This window comes from Miniopterus schreibersii (assembly GCF_964146895.1).
Source record: "Miniopterus schreibersii genome assembly, chromosome: 15".
Taxonomy (NCBI): domain Eukaryota; kingdom Metazoa; phylum Chordata; class Mammalia; order Chiroptera; family Miniopteridae; genus Miniopterus; species Miniopterus schreibersii.
The window spans coordinates 642,526-660,033 of record NC_138115.1 but is presented as its reverse complement, the minus strand read 5'-3'; the positions used below and the strand labels follow the sequence as shown (position 1 = coordinate 660,033).

The following is a 17,508-nucleotide window of genomic DNA, read 5'->3' as shown; positions in this document are numbered from 1 at the left end:
TCAGACGGGCCGCGCCGCGCCGGCCGGGAGGGTCGCGGGGACTCCGGCGGCCCCGCAGCGTCGCTCCCGCCGCGAGGGCACTCTCCCTCCCGACGCCGGGGACGGCGAGGCTCGTCCCTCACCCGAGTCACGCGGCCGGGAAAAGGCGGGGACTCGACGCGAAAGGGTCTCCTCCAGGCCCCCTGCGCCCGCGGCCGTCGGCCGCTCGGCCCGTCGGGACCAGCGCCCGCGAGCCCGCCCCGGTGCGCGCCTTCCGGCTCCGGGTCGGCCCGGCGGGCGGGGCGGGGCGGGGGCGTGCGCGGGCGCGGCGGCGGGAGCGTGCGCGGTGAGGCGCCGGCGCCATGTTGGAGGACTGGCCGTAGCGGCTCGGGGAGGTGCTCATTCTCTCGGTCTCGCTCTCTCGCTCGCTGCCCCGGCTCCCTTCGGTCCCCCCCCCCTCCGGTTGCCTGCGTGCGGGAGTGTGTGCGAGGGAGGGGGAGGGCGTCGGGGGCAGGGGGAGGCGTTCCGGTCCCCGGAGACCCGCGGAGGGAGGCGGAGGCTGCGAGGGACTCCGGGAAGCCATGGACGTCGAGAGGCTGCAGGAGGCGCTGAAAGGTGGGGGCAGCCGCCCGCTCTCCTTCCTCCTCGCCCTCCGCCGCCCTCTCTCCTCTCCTTCCGGGCGGGTGGCTGCGGGGCCGGGGCGCGGGGCAGGTGCGCTCTCCGCTCCCATCCCCCGCCTCCGGGCGGGGCCCTGCGGGCAGCTCCCCGGGCCGGCCCGGCTTTGTGTCCGCGCCGGCGCCCGGGCGGGGGAAGGGAGCGGGCGGCGGGAGCGCTCGCGGCGGCCCAGACCCTGCCCGCAGCCCGCAGCCCGGGCCGGCCGCGCGTCCGCGCCCGCGTCCCTGGCGGGGCGAGTTCTCCGTCAGGCCCCGCGGGCCGGGCGTCGGGTCAGAGTTAAAAGTAGAAGGTTGGGGGAGGGGGAGGGGGCAGAGCAACTTCAAATTCGTGTCTCAGGAAACCTTTCTCGGGGCTTCTGGCGTCGCCATTTCATCCTAATGCTAAGGTGGTCTCCTTCCAGGCAACAGGTTTGAGAACAGTGGTTTTCAAACAGAATAGTGTGATTTCAGCCTTTTGAGAATTACGCTTTAATATCCAAAATCATTTGGGGCGGCTACGTGAGATGGCTGGTGCTGCTCAACGCAGATGTGTGGGCTTCATAGAGATAGGTGCATCGAGTCCTTGGACATTAATTTTAATCGGATTTTCAGATGAAGCTGATGCTGATGCTCCCCCGGAACACACTTTGAGAAACATTTAATTAAGGATGGTTTGTGAAGTGAGTGCCCCCTTGAGGAAGATTCTTGTTAGCCTGTGAAAGGAGTAACGCGTGGAAGTAGAACTCGGAGAGTTGAAGTGGACATTTGTTGAGAGGCTAATTTTTTTTCTTGTACTTAATATGAGGAAGGACTGGAAAGAAAGTTTGTTTTTAGAGGGCATTGGAAATGGTTGGTGGACTTATGAGGAATACTGATAACTTTTCTTCTTTTCCGTATCTAGATTTTGAGAAGAGGGGGAAAAAGGAAGTTTGTCCGGTCCTGGATCAGTTTCTTTGTCACGTAGCCAAGACTGGAGAAACAATGTGAGTTGAAAACACGTATTCCTTGTTATAGACCTATGTGTCGTTCAGAATTGTTTGGGAAAGGGGAAAAGGCTTCAGAATAATTGAATAATCTGTGTAAAGCTCCAGTCATTTAAAGCAGTTATTTAATGCATATATTCGTTACTTTATGCATGATTTGTAATGAATATGAAAAACTTGGTTGGGTTTCAAAAAAAATTTTATACACACACACACACACACCCATGCTTTGGTACATTTAGAAAACGTTGTCGTCTAAAAGAGCCTGAGAAAGGAAGACTGCATGTTTCTCTTATGACCCTTTTTTGGCCATAACAGGCCTATTTCTAGGATTTTGTGGCTTTGGTTCTATTTCAGATTATTTTGTTGGTGGTATTTTCTCATATTGTCTTATATCCAACCTTTTGTTGTCATATTTATATATGTGGGTGTCTAAGGGGTCATTTTTGTATATTCTTTTGAGAATTTAGGGGGATTATCTGACGAATTCCAGATGCTACAGTTTTGACTGTCCTGTAAACTTTCTAGGATAGCTAACCTGTTACATCCGCTCAGCATTTTATTAGGCTTGTTTCCAAATGTGGTAAATCTGAAACTTATACTATGAAGTTAGGACTGTTTTCAAAAGGAACATTTCATTGCATTGCTGTGGAGGTAAGTTTGGGTAGCAGGAATTGTTTTCACACACTGGTGAAGTTAGTTCCTAGAGAGCAGTGCAGTTTATATGACTTTCTTGTAGTCATGTCTTTGAGTAGGGAGGGGGGAGTTGGAAGGGGAAAGATTTCTTTGGGTGCAGTGTTAAGTTGAATTTCTCGGGGCTCCCCTACTTCTTGTCTATTTAAAAATATTTCTTTGAGGTCTATAAGAATGTGAGCTTCAGCAAGTGATGTGTACTTTCTTTGGCTTTATTAACAAATGCTTGTTTTGCACAAGATTTGCTTATGGTTGTAGTGTAGCCTTAACTGGCCTAATTTTAGTAAAGAAAAAAAACCTCTTTGCTTTAGTGGTCCTTATTGCTTTATTAAAATTACTAGTCAACTTAATGTGATTGTGATGTTTTGTTCAGTTTTATATTTCTATTTGTGTTTAAAAAAGTGGAGCCATTTAGGGAAAAAAGTCTTCATAATCTCTTAGAACACTTGATTTTAAAAAATTGATTCAAAATAACCAATTCGTAGCCATATAGATAAGCTTAAAAATAAGTATGTGCCAACTTTCAAAAATAAATTGATCTCTAAATCATAAGTGCTTAGATTGCCACTGTTTCTTTCAAATTGCTGTTTGGTCCATACTTACCCTTTTCTGCATTACCAGGAGGAAAAGCATTTTTTAATTTCAAATTTTTGGTACACAAGATTATATGAAACTATTTGGAGATAAATACCTAAAAACCTCTTCCATTATCCCAGTAATCAGGTCTGTACATACTGTCTTCCCTTTTTGATAAAATAAATACATTGGCTGTAAATGTATAAGTAGTTGAAACTTTCTAAAATAAAGCTTTTTAATATCCTGACTGGATTACCAAGGGGCTAGGGAAATTTAACCTGATGTTTCTGGATGATTATTTTGTCCTTATAGAGCACATAAAGTGTCTCTGCCACCCCTATTAGGTGTTTGTACATTTACTATAAGGGTATTTTGTATTAAAATGATTGGTGGTGGTAGGTGGCCTATTGAGTATGGAAAATATTTTAACATTTATTCAAGCAGCTGATGGTTACACATTTAGCCTTTCTTGTTTTAATCACCATGGGCATGCCTTAACTTTTTTTTTTTTTTAATTTATCTTTACTGTTGAAAGTATTACAAATACCCTCTTTATTCCTCCATTGATCCCCTCGACCCTGAACCCCCTCCTCCAGGCCTTTGCCACACTATTGTCTGTGTCCGTGGGTTATGCATATATGCATGTAACTTCTTAAGATAATCTCTCCCCACCCACCCGCCCCTCCCTGCCTTCCCTCGGAGATTCACCAGTCTCTTCCCCGCTTCTGTGTCTCTGGATCTGTTTTGTTCATTGTTTTATTTTGTTCATTAAATTCCACATATAAGTAAGATCATGTGATACTTGTCTTTCTCTGACTGGCTTATTTTGCTTAGCATAATACTCTTCAGGTCCTATTTCATGGTGTAAATGTCTAAGAAGATGCTTGATTTGATTTCAGTCTTGAACTTGTAGAGGCTTGTTTTGTGTCCTAACATGCGGTCTATCTTTGAGAATGTCCTATGTGCACTTGAGGAGAATGTATATTCTGCAACTTTGGGGTGGAATGTTCTGTAAATGTCAATTTAATCCACCTGATCTAGTGTGTCATTTAGAGTCACTGTTTTCTTGTTGATTTTTTTTGTGTGGAAGATCTATCCAGTAAAGTCTGTGGGTGTTAAAGTCCCCTACTATGACTGTAGTGCTGTTGATCTCTCCTTTAAAGTCCTCCAGAAGTTTTTTTTTCAGCCTGTGTGAGTCTTTTGTTCTGAGATGGGTCTCTTGTAGACAGCATATATTTGTGTCTTGTTTTCTTATCCACTCAGCTACCCTGTGTCCTTTGATTGGAGCATTTAGTCCATTTATATATAAGGTTATTATTGATAGGTACTTACCTATTGCCTTTTTAATTCTTTATGCCTATGTTTCTCTATTTCTTCCTATTATTACAGCAGTCCATTGAACATTTCTTGCAGTGCTGGTATGGTGGTGATAAACTCCTTTAGCCTTTTTCTTTTTTGTCTGGGAAGCTCTTCATTTCACCATCTGTTTTGAAAGCCTTACTGTATAGAGTAGTCTTGGTTACAGATCCTTGTTTTGCATTACCTTGAATAGTTCATGCCATTCCCTTCTGACCTGTAGAGTTTCTGATGAGAAATCAGCTGACGCCCTTATGGGAGCTCCTTCGTAGGTAGACTGCTTTTCTCTTGCTGCCTTTAAGATTCTTTGTCTTGAATTTTTGGCATTTTAATTATGCCAAAATTATGTCTGGGCATGGGTTTCTTTAGATTCTTCTTGCGTGGGACTCTCTGTGCCTCCTGAACTTGTGTGACTTTTTCCTTCACCAGGTTAGGGAAATTTTCTGCCATTGTTCCTCAAGTAGGTTCTCTATCTCTTGCGTACTTTTTTTCCTTCTGGCATTCCTATGATGTGAATATTGTTATGTTTCATGTTGTCCCACAGCTCCCTTAAACTGTCCTCCTGTTTTTTAATTGTTTTTTTTTCTTTTTGGTTTTCTGATTGATTTTTTCCTACCGTGTCTTCTACTTCACTCATCTGATCCTCAGCTTCCACTAATCTGCTGTTTATTCCTTCCAGTGTGTTTTTTTTAAATTTTTTATTTCTACTCTGTCAATCTTAATTTCCTTCAGTTTCCATTTCTTTTCTCATGCTGTTGAGCATTGTCATGATCATTATTCTCAACTCTATATTTGAGAGATTGCTTATCTCCATTTCATTTCTCTCTTCTTCTGGTGAATTCTTTTATTTGGGGCTTTTTTTTTTTTTTTTTCTCCACATTTTGGCTGCCTGTTTGAATTTGTTTCTATGTATTAGGTAACTAGGCTAGGACTCCTAGTCTTTTGGATGGTCTCTGGTTGCAGGCCAATGTCAGACGATATTTGTGACTGGTCTTGAGTACCCTGTTTGACACTTTCAGCACTCCACAGCTTGTAGTTCCCTCTGCTGAGGCTGGGTACCTTTGGAAAGGACTAAGATGCACACCCATCAAGTTCTGTTTTTCCAAGCAGAAACCCCTGCTGATTTCACAGCCAGATGTTATTTGGGCACCTTTCTCAATTCTGGTGCTCTGGGCTGGGAAGCACAGCTTGGGGTTCAGGCCCCAGAGTTCTCAGTGGGAACCCTCCACAGCTGAGATATCCCTCTGGACCTTTAGCTGCTGCCTGTGGGAGCCCAGCCAGCCCTCTAGGGCCTCCACACTTCCTACCAGTCTCTATGCCATCTCCACTTTAGGTCCTTGGTTATGAGGGTGCTGTCCAGCTAGTCTTCAGTTGATTATTCAGGATGTTTTTTCTCTATTTTAATTGTAAGTCCAGTTTGGTCCTGGGAGAGTGTCAGTGTAGCTTCCACTCAGTCTGCCACCATCTTGGAATGTCTCATGCCTTAACTTTTGATATAAAATTTGCAGAGTTTCTGCAATTCATTTATGACTAAACTGAGCTTTATCTAACTTCTAAGGTTATAACATAAGAGAACGAAACTTGAAAGAATAGCAAGTCATATCTCTGATTAATGAGTTGCTTAAGATAAGAATTTCATAGTTCTGTTTTTATTTTCATCAATACGGTGGATAATTAACAGAAGGAATATTAGAAACTTTGTTTATGGAATAAAGTCATTGATAGCCTAAGCTATTCTTTATTTTTAAAAACTTGACGTGACCTTTGTGTTTTCAGCTTGAGAGAGATTTTAGTAGTACAAGTATAGATACTTACTGTGAAGGAGGTTGGTGGAAAATTAAAGAGCTTTGGAACAGTTTTCCTTCCTAGTTTTTTAGAAACTACCTGTGAACATCTGTTGTAGGAAGTTGGGGAAGATGCCAAAACATGGGATACGAAACTGTTACTGTTTTTATCTGTCTATCTGTAACCCCCAAATTGTTTTTGGCCACTTGAAAAATATTATTTTTATTTTGAAAAGGTTACTTCCTCCTGAAAATGGGGCATTTCCTTGAGCAACACTTTTCCAAAGGTTACAGTTTCTAACTTAATATGTGCTGAATAAACAGAAATGTGGTGGGTTTTAATCATAATTTAAATAGTTTGATGGGTTTTAGTTACAGTTTGTTTGTTTTTGATAATCAAATTGTCTCTTTGGCTAGTGGGAATCTCTTCTAATTGATTCTGGAGTCTTTGCACTTGAGCATAGTAGTCTTTGATAGAATCCTTATCTCTGGTATGAGAATATATTCTAAGTTCATTTTCTGCCCCAGAGCTGGAATCAGCCATTTCTGAAGAAGCCCTTTCTTTTAGTGGGAAATGGAGTTTCAAGACTACAATCTGCTAGAGATGCTTATTATGTTGAGTTGGTCATTCTTTCTAGCCTCTTCAGTGGACCAGAACTAAATAGAATACTTTATAATTTGTATTGATAACTTCCAATTCAAATTTAGGACTTCAGCGTGTTTTACTTTTTCCACACCAAAAATTCTGGTCCTCAAGGGCATAGTAGAGTTAGGATATCCCATAATTACTGACTTTATGTAACATTATATACCACCAATATAATTACTAAGAATTTACTTTTAGTTTTACAGTAGTTATATATGTAATGCTCACCACTAGTCCTTATGTCAGTGTCTCTAGTCAGTTTGGTTGTCTGAAGCTCATTGTCTAGTGGATTCTTAAGGCAGAGCTCTTGGGAACAGTATTTACAGTAGAGTTCTCATGTGGTGGTGGTAACATTTTGTGTTTTTTGTTCTTGAAGGTCAACTTGTCTGAAAGTAAAATGTTTGTTTCACACTTCTTGTCATTGAGTAGCTTAAATATGTTAATTCCATTGTTTCCCCCCATTTTAAAGAGTTACTGTCAAAAATCCGTTGACAATCTGACTTTCTTTACTTTGTAAACCACCTACTCTTTTTGCCTAAATTCCCGAAGGATTTTTTCTTTTTCTTTAAAGTGCAGTAAGTTTCTAAACAATCCTAGTGTTTGGGTTTTTGGGTCAGTCTACCCAGGTAATATGGCGTGCTTTTTTAATAGTTATTTTCAGGTTTGTCAGATTTTTTTTCTTTTAATTTCAAGAAAATTATTGTTTTACTCAACATAATTATTTTGAGATCCAATGTTAAAAATTTTAATAGTTTATTCCTTTTTCATTTGATTGTTTTTTATATGAAAATCCTACAGTTTTTTATACATTCACCTGTTGGTGAATATTTGAGTTATTTCCAATTTTTATGCTATAAAAAAAGCTGCTGTGAACATTTGTGTGTGAATTTTTGTATGGACACATGCTTTCTTTTCTTTTGGATAAAAACCCAGAAGTGGAATGGTTGTGTTATATGGCAAGTGTATGTTTACTTCTTAAAAAAAAAACAGTAAACTTTTCCAGATTGTACCAGTTTGCATTTCCACTGGCATTATGGGAGTTTTGTTTCGCCACATCCTTTCCAACACTTAGCGTGGTCAGTCTTTTTCCCTTTAGCCATTCTAATAGGTGCATATTGCATAGTAGTTTTATTTTGTAGTCCCCTAATAACTAATGATGTTGAGCATCGAGCACCATTTCCTATGTTTATTTGCTATTTGCATATCTTTGCTGGTAAATTGTTTGCTCAGGTCTGCTCACTTTAAAATTGGGTGGTTCTCTTATTGGGTTTTAGAGTTTCACATATTTTGGATACAAGTCATAGACCTGACATGATTTGATACCAGCCTGTGGCTTGTCTTTTCATTCTCAACAGTGTCTTTCAAAGTGAAAATGTTCATTTAATTCCATTTTGATTTTTAAAAATGTCCTCCTCTGAAGGACTTATTGCGTTATCTGTTGTGTTCATTTGTTCTTGTGTACTTTCTAGATTAGTCTTTATTTCCCGAAGTAATTTTTTCTTTTGTTTTAAATTCTTTGCTGAATTTTATCACTTCATTTTCTGAGTTTCTCTAATTCTGACTTGTTTTTCTCTGTGTTTGTGGCTCATTTTGAATTAGTATCATACAGTTGTGATCTGATTTGTACTAGTCGAAATTTCAGGCTTACTTTTGTTGTCTGTAGGGATGTTATTCTCCTTACTCTCCATTTTTTTCTTAAAACTTCATATTGACTATGTTTTTGTTGTGTATTTTTACATGAAATTTGTTCTCCTAAACTTTGGTTCAGAGTATCTTTTCTAACTTCACAGAGCGCTCTCATTGTTTTTGTAAAGGGTTTAAGGACATGGCAGTTTGCTTTCTGAAATTCCTGGGCTCCTCTACTTCTACTTTCATTTAGACCTTGTCTTTCCTTCGTTTCTATTGTTCCTTTCTCATTGTGAGGTCACCTCTGCATGGGAGTCTGGTGGGTTACTTTCAAGAGCTCATGGGAGCAAGACTGCTTCTCCTTTTCAGCTCTCCCTGCAGATCCCTTTAATTGGCTGGCTCACTACTGGAGTAGGCAGAACCCATCTTACTTTCAGTTGCTGTTCCCAAATTATCCTGCCATGATTTCCAGTGAATACTTATTGTTTTGTGGTTCTTATTTATTCCTAGGCCCTTCAGGTGCACTGTGGCTTTTCTCTGTTTTCTCTTGCACAGGTGTTGATAATATACAGTTCATGTTCCTCACCCATTTATTTTGAAGGATTTGTGTAAGTACCTTGTCAGCTAGTTTTGTTGTAAGTGTTTTTGTTCATTGGTTTTTGGCTTTGCTGTCTTGTTATTTCTGTTATATGGTGTTTTGGGGAGATGAAAAACTAGCACTGCTGCCTCCTCTGAGAATTACACTTTTTAGGAAAACTTTTAAAGTCAGATCCTGTTAAGTTAGTTTCCTCATCTGTAAAAAGTACCTCATGATTATGAGTAGATAATACATGGCAAACTTAGTAAATGCTTGGTAAACTGTAAGTGCTCAGTAAATAGTTGTAGTTGTTATGTAGATAATGCTTATATTGAGTGTGTTTTTTTTCTCCCTGCAGTTTCAAGTTCTTTGTTCACTAAAAGTTAGGGTTCTTAAAAGTAATTATCAACAGCTAGGACCTTCATTATTATAAATAAAATCTCCTTAAGGCCATGAGGCTGATAGATCCTTCTTCTGTGGGTTTCTTAATGGAGGAAATTTTCTTTTGTCTAACATTATTTATTGAACATTGTTTAGTCTTACATACTACCTTCATGATTTTTGCCACATCCTTGTAACATCTGTATAGCTGTATAATTATTTACATAATGATGTTCTTTAGGTTGGCTTTTTATCTTCAAATTTTTTTAAATGGAAAAATATTATAGATAGAAGTCAAACTCTCATTTTATCCCTTCCCGGAGGTATAATCACTTAATCCCCTTCCCCCTTAATCTTGTGAGAAATAAGATCTGAAACTATTGGTTTGTTGCATTAGTTATATCTTTTTAAGTCACTTTAACAAATACTAAAATATGTAATTAATATGAATTATTCATGTGCCAGCTAAAGTCCTCACATGTACCGTCATCATCATCAAAATGGTATACAGAGGAAGCACAGATTTTCAGTACATGTTAGTAAAATGATGCCCTTTGGGGTCTAAGTATCCTAGTAATTGCAGTGATTAATATAGGAACATGAAGAAAACTAGTTATTTTCACTTCTTAAATAACCTCATCTTGAAACCTGATGTGTACACTGCACAAAATCTACTCAATGATGTATACTGGAAACTAGACATGTCAACTTTGTCTGACTAGAGTTAACTTCAAATGTCAATCTCTTTGGTGCTCAAGTGAGTTTTATGTTTTCCATGCTCAGTCTAGATTTTTACTAGTAGTTGGGTAGTACCCCAGTTTTATGAGAGTTTGCATGTGGTAATGTCATTCTTGGAAGGAGCATGGCTTGAGTTCTGAATTTGGCTTGGCAACTTCTGTGTGTGAATTAAGGCAAATTACTTATGAGTTCGTTTCCTCACTTGAAAAGTAGGATTTATACCATATAGGTGCCTTAGCTATTGTGAGGACTTTATTAAATGAAAGTATATAGCTATAGATATTAAAATTTGGCAGTAAAAATTAAAATTGTCTATATGTTGGGCATAAATAGAATGAATTTGGCTCAAGAAGCAAGTTTGAGGTATTTAATCTTATGGAAAGAGTTCCGATTAAAGAGTCGGGAGAGAACAAGACAGACCTGGGTTTGAATTCCCAACTCAGCCACTTAGTTACCTTGTGATTATTGTTGATTTTTTTCTGTGCCTTAATTTTCCTCATATGTAAAAATATGGGCAATAAAGTATATCTATCTCAAGGAATGTTGTGGGAATTTGATGGATTTATACATATAAAATGCTTAACACAGTGACTGGCATGTAATGAGTGATTCTTTCCCCTCCATGGAAGCTCCTATGTATGTCTAATTATTTTAGTCTCCATTATTTAAATCACTTAAGTTGCTATGGGCCACAGTTTCCTCAAATACTAAATGAGGGACTTGTAATAGATAATCTCCAAGGTTCCTTTCAGCTCGAGAAGCTTATAGGAGTTTCTGTGTTGTAGCATTAGTTACCTAGGGGGTGGTATTGAAGCAGTAGTGATTAAGGGTGGAGAATGGGGCATGGTGATAGGCATTGATACTAATTAAAATGAAAAGTATAAACTATTGGGAGTATGTTGCATAGGTGAATGGTTTGGAGGCAGTCAAGAAATAATCAGTTGCTTGTACTTGGATGAGAAAGACCAGTTATTGTTACCATGTAACTCATTAGAGTCACAAGAGGTTCCTAGAATGCCTCTTACCTCTGTATGCACGTGTGGTTTTTATCTACATACAGAGTTTGTGCCTGCGATAAAGGTGTAAGTTCATGATGTTTATGCACTATCACTGGAAGCCTGTCAAAAACTTTATGTTGCTTCAGAACATGTCAATAGTAGGAAGGTAAGGGATTTATGGTCCAGAATTTACTATGGTTTCCCTCTGTTTTGTGGAATGGAGATCTTTTTCCTTTTTGATATGGAAGTTTATTCTTGGGGTGAGTGAGTGTGTATGTGTGTTTGTCTACCTAAATCAAGTTATAGTATGAATAGCAAAAAACTTTAATCAGCAGTCGAAGAGGCAAGTGTTGGCTATTATTTCATTTAATAATATACCTGTGAAAACAGACTTTAAAAATACCTAATCTGAGAAATGTATTTTAGATCTTTATTTTTACTAGACCCTTAGATGTGTACAGTTGTCTTTGCTTGCTCTGTTTTCACCTGCAGCAGTCCCTCTGGGTTTGGCATTATCTGTATGGAATTTACCTTGTATAAAAGGCACTTCCGTAGCCCTCCTGCAAACTCCATTGCTACCAAATATGTTGAATGTAATTGAGAACACCATTGAGTGTAAAGTGAATAATAGATCATTTGTCTCAAATTTATAATAATTAGAATAATAGTGCTCCCAGTGCTTTTTAAAAATGTGCCATATATATGGTAGTGCAAATAGGGCTGTTTGTTATTTATCAACTTGACTTTGGGAGAAAAAAGCTTTATTGAGAGGCTCTATAGTAGAGAGAGAAGCTGTATGTATGTCAGAGTATCTCTTGCTTTTTATAATCTTCTTGACCCTAGCTTAGAAGACAGTCTTGGTTAAAATTCTAGTTTTTTTATGACTATGATGGAACAAGTTAGAAGCCCTCTTTTTCTCACCTCCACAACATTTCTTTCTTAGAGTTTTTTGTGAAATAGCAGGCATTCAACAAATCTTAGGTTCTTTATATTGTTTATGTTTACACACTGACATGAAAAATAAAAATTAGTAAAAATATTTAATACCAATTTTGATACTTAAAGTTTTATAGTTTACTGTAGTGAAATTCTAATGACGAAAATAGGTTGATTAGTGATCTTGTGTCTCACACTTCCCTAAGTGCTTGAAATTTTGGTTTATTTTTGAGGGACTAGGATTTTTCACACAGGAACTTCTGTTTTGGATTATTGCTCCTTTTTCTTTCTAAAAGGCAGACACTTAATGAACGTTTACTTTGTGCCAAATACTGTCAGATGTTTCATAGCTAACTTATCCTAATTTAATCTTTACAACTACTCTCTGAAGTAGATGTATCTTCTTTAAAAGGATACTGAGGCTTTTAGAACTTAAATAATTTGTCCAATCTTGAGTCACATCTAGTGAGTGACAGAATTGGGATTTAAACTCAGGTATTCTGACTTCAGATCGTCTCATAATTTGTGCTTTATTCTGCTCGTCAGTTGTCCTTGTTCAGTTGTCTTCTCACATCTTCCCTCTTTACTGTAGCGTCTTAGAATCTTCAAAATCACTATTAGAATTTGAAACAATGTATTTGGTAGGAATCCATTATCACTATTATTTCTGTAATTTCTGAGACTTTCCTTACCTACCTAAGACCGACCTCATGTACCTGTTCAGCCCTCACAGCACACCAGAATATGACCTCATTATTGGCACCATAGATAGTTTCCTGGGACAAGGGATAATGGCAAGTATAGGTTGGTTGGGTATGGTGGTTGATGATTTAAGAAAAACTATGTTATGAGATATTTACTGGAAAATTCAATAAGGTAGATGACTTCATGTACCCGTAATACTTATAATTTTGTCTGTTTTCCAGTGACCGCAAAGGCCGAACATTTTTAGTAATTGTAATTTTGTGGAGGCATCTATTTGAAGCATATAGGTGATGAGACTGATGTATGTATTTTAGCTAGAAGTATGTGAGCCTAGCTTTCTCTTTAGTATATGCATCATCTCAGTCAACCTAACATCTTAATTGGTAACATTCCCATTTATAGGTGTTGAAACTGGAGAAAATACATGCTGTAAAAAGATTTAAAATTTGAGAGATGTAAAATGCCTTACAGATGGCATCTGTAATTTTGTATTGTGTATCCCTGGGAGGAGGTTGAGGTAGCTTTTTGTTAACAACAGAATATTTCTTATCAAAATTGTATGTATTAAAGTAAATTTGATATTTTTGGAGATTGTTTTAATCTGGTCTTACTTTAGGGATATTGTCCATGGTGTCTTCAGGGTGACTTTTGAGATTGTAGCTATTTTTGTCTCAAAGTAGTTCTTTAACTAGACGTTGGTTTGCCTTTTCTAGGGCCTTTGCACGCTAGAGTATTTCTGCAAGTAGTAATCTTGAATATGGGTAGAATGTAGCCTACTTTTCCTTTTCCCCCAGGAGTATTGTTGGTGAACTCAGAGTTTTTCTTTTCTCGGTTGTTAAGATAAGTTGTCTTTTTCCTTCTCCTAGATATTGATGATACCTCTTTAATCTTGTCCTAACTGTTCATATTAGAGAGTTTGTAGGGATGATGTCTTGTTACCTTGTCATCCAGTTTTCTTGTAAATTTTGTCCCTGGCGTTTGATATTGCTATCTTAGTTCTAGGATATGACAGTAATCAATGCCACAGCCAGGATATGGCCACTTTAAAAAAAACTTATTTTATGACAAAATAAAAGGTGAATAGATGGACAGGTGGTAAATTTTAAAAATTTGTTTTAAACTTACAGTCTTTCAGTTTTAAGTGTCTTAAATATGGAATATATCACATACATTTTCTGTTTGCATCTCCATTTTGGTTAAGGAGAAGTTTGGTGAGAACAGCTTTATTTTGAGTATTTTTGTTTCCTTGTTTCTTATAAGCATTTTTTCCTCAGTTTTATTAAGAAATAATTGACGGACCTCACTGTACATACAAGGTTTAAGGTATACAGCATGACGACTTGATTTACATATTGTCAAATGCCAGCCACATAGGTTAGTTATCATCCATACCATAGAAAAATGTTCTTGTGATGAGAATTCTTGGGATCTCTACTGTCTTAAGTTTCCTGCCAGTCATATAGCATTGTTGACTATAATCATTAGGTTTGTATATTACATCCTTAGTACATTTATAACTGCAAATTTGTACCTTTTGATTGCCTTTCTTTAATTCCTCCTCTTTCCACCCCATGCATTTTGAGTTTAAATGATCACATGAATTACATAAATATTGTGCCAATAAAACCCATGAACAAAGATTATGGGATCAGTACTACTTTAGATAAGCCTCTCTCATTTAAAAGTTTTTATTATAAAAATGCTCTATTTTTTTTTTTTTTTTTTTTTGTGACTTTGGCTAAAGGTTTGCCAATTTTGTTTATCTTTTCAAATGACCAGTCTCTTAGTTTCATTAATCTTTTGTTTTTCAGTCTTTTATTTCCATTTTGATCTTTATTATTTCCTTCCTTCTGCTTGCTTTGGGTTTTGTTTGTTTTTTAGTTCCTTGAGATGTAAAGTTTGTTGAGATTTTTCTTATTTCTTGAGGTAGGCTTGTAGTGCTCGAACTTCACTCTTAGAACTGCTTTTGCTGCATCCTATACATTTTGGAAAGTTGCTTTCATTTTCCTTTATCCCAAGGTAGTTTTTGATTTCCTGTTTAATTTCTTCACATATTTGTGTTTTTTCCAGTTTTTTTCCTATAGATAATTTCTAGTTTTATACTATTGTGTTTGGGGAAAAAATGCTTGATATGATTTCAGGATTCTTGAATTTATTGAGATTTATTTTGTGGTCTAATATGTGATCTGTCCTGGAGAATGTTTCATGTACACCTGAAGAAACTGTAATCTGTAATTTTTGGATGAAATGTTCTATAAATGTTTATTAAGTTGAAGTACTCTAATGTGGCATTTAAGGGCATTATTTTCATATTGATTTTCTGTCTGGATGATCTGTCCATTGACAAAAGTGAGGTTTATGTTTATCATTCCATATCTATAACAGATAGGGATTTAAGTTTGAATGTATCCTAAAAGTACTGTATTTTTACTCCCCTCTCCATGCTTTCTGTGTTTCACATCATATTTAAGATTGTTTCGTATTGTGTATCTCAACTACTTATTATGGTTATAGTTCAATTTGCTACTTTTTTTTTTTTTTTAATATATCTTTATTGATTTCAGAGAGAGGAAGGGAGAGGGAGAGAGAGAGAGATAGAAACATCAATGATGAGAGTCATTGATCAGCTGCAGCCCGCAACCTGGGCATGTGCCCTGACCGGGAATCGAACCCTGATCACCTGGATCCTAGGTGAACGCTCAACTGCTGAGCCACGCCCGGCCGGGCTGCTACTTTTTTTTTTTAATATATCTTTATTGATTTCAGAGAGAGGAAGGGAGAGGGAGAGAGAGAGCTAGAAACATCAATGATGAGAGAGTCATTGATCAGCTGCCTCCTGCACACCCCCGACTGGGGATCGAGCCTGCAACCCGGGCATGTGCCCTGACCGGGAATCCAATCCCAATCACCTGGATCCTAGGTCGAAGTTCAACCACAGCCACGCCCGGCCGGGCTCAATTTGCTACTTTTGTCTTCTAAATATCCTTTTTCTTTGGTTTCAGGTGTATGATTCTATAATATATCATCTGTATATTGCATTATGTGTTCACCCCAGGTCAAGCCTCCTTCAATCACCATTTATCTCCCCATCTCCTCTTCTACCTCCCCAACCCCCTTTCCCTCTGGTAATCACCATACTGTCATCTGTGTCTTTTCTTTTTAATCCCTTCATCTTTTTCACCCAGTCCCTCAACCTCTCTCCTTTCTGACAGCTGTCAGTCTGTTCTCTATGAGACTGTTTCTATTTTATTTTGTTAATTAGATTCCACATGTAAGTGAAATCTCATGGGATTTGTCTTTTTCTGACTAGCTTATTGTACATAGCCTAATACCCTACAGGTCCATCCATGCTGTTGAAAAAGGTAAGATTTCCTTTTGTTATGGCCAAATAGTATTCCACTGTGTACATGTAACATAGCTGTTTTATCCACTCATGTACTGATGGACACTTGAGCTGCTTCCAAATCTTAGCTATTGTAAATAACACTGCAATGAAAATAAGAGTCCATATAATCTTTTGAATTAGTGTTTTGGGTTTCTTCAGCTATATTCCCAGAAGTGGAATTGCTGGGCCATAAGGCAGTTCCATTTTTAAAATTTTTTGAGATAACTCCATACTCTCTTCCACAGGTCTGCATTCCCATCAGTAGTGTACAAGGGTTCCCTTTTCTCCACATCCTTGCCAACACTTGTTTGTTGATTTATTGATGATAGCCATTCTGACAGTTGTGAGTGATATCTCATTGTGGTTTTTAACTTGCATTTCTATAATAATTAGTGACGTTGACCATCTTTTTGTATGTCAGTTGGCCATCTGTATGTTCTCTTTGGAGAAGTGTCTGTGCAGGTCCTTTCCTATTTTTTAATTGGATTGTTTGGGTTTTTTTGGTGTTTTATAAGTTTCCTTTTTTATAAATTTTGGATATTAACCACTTATTAGATGTCATTGGCAAATATGTTCTCCATTAAATGGGTTGTCTTTCGTTTTGTTGTTGGTTTTCTTTGCTGTGCAAAACCTTTTAAAGTTGATATAGTCCCATTTGTTTATTTTTTCCTTTGTTTTCCTGATACATTGCTACAACAAATGACCTAGATTTTACTGCCTATGTTTTCTTCTAGGATTTTTATGGTTTTGAGTCTAACACTTAAGTCTTTAATCCATTTTGAGTTTATTCTTGTGTATGGTGTAAGAAGGTGGTCTAGTTTCATTTTTTTCACATATCTACCCAGTTTTCCAAACAACATATTGAATAGACTATCTTCACGCCATTGTATGTTTTTGCCTCCTTTGTCAAATATTAGTTGACTGTAAAGGCGTGGGTTTTTTCTGGGCTCTCTATTTTATTCCATTGATCTATATTGTTTTTATGTTAGTACCATGCTTTTTTGATTATTGTGGCCTTGTAGTATAGTTTGATATCAAGTAGTGTGATTCCTCAAACTTTGTACTTTTTTCTCAAGATTGCTGTGGCACTTTGGGGTCTTATATGGTTGCATGTACACCATTGATATCTGTAGGAATTGTGTTGAGTCTCTAAATTGCTTTGTGTAGTATAGACATTTTAATGATGTTATTTCTTCCTATCCCATGTGCTTCCACTTGGTGTGGTTTTTTTGTTTGTTTGTTTTTCATGCATTTCGAAATGAGATTGTTTACTTAGTTTCCCTTTCTGATAGTATATAAAAATGCAACTGATTGCCGGATTTTTATTTTGTGTCTTGCTACTTTACTGAATTCATTTATTAGATTTAGTAGTTGTTTTGGTAGAATCTTTAGGGTTCTCCATATACAGTATCATGTCATCTGCAAATAATGACAGTTTTACTTCTTCCTTTCCTATGTGGATACCTTTTATTTCTTCTTCTTATCTGATTGC

The 17,508-nt window shown here is 38.0% G+C and overlaps 1 protein-coding gene across 2 annotated transcripts in view; it reads left to right on the top strand.

The window, feature by feature from the left end:
• Nucleotides 1–306: 306 nt before the first annotated feature.
• PPP4R2 (protein phosphatase 4 regulatory subunit 2) overlaps nt 307–17,508 on the top strand; it is a 72,005-nt gene continuing 54,803 nt past the window's right edge. The window contains exons 1-2 of one of the 2 annotated variants that reach the window (XM_081159395.1): nt 307–374; nt 1,534–1,615. In XM_081159395.1, the coding sequence (XP_081015521.1) occupies nt 1,614–1,615 (2 nt within the window). In that variant the 5' untranslated portion in view covers nt 307–374; nt 1,534–1,613. Of the gene's footprint in view, nt 595–1,533; nt 1,616–17,508 lie in introns of both variants that reach the window. The other variant, XM_081159394.1, reaches the window with a different exon arrangement.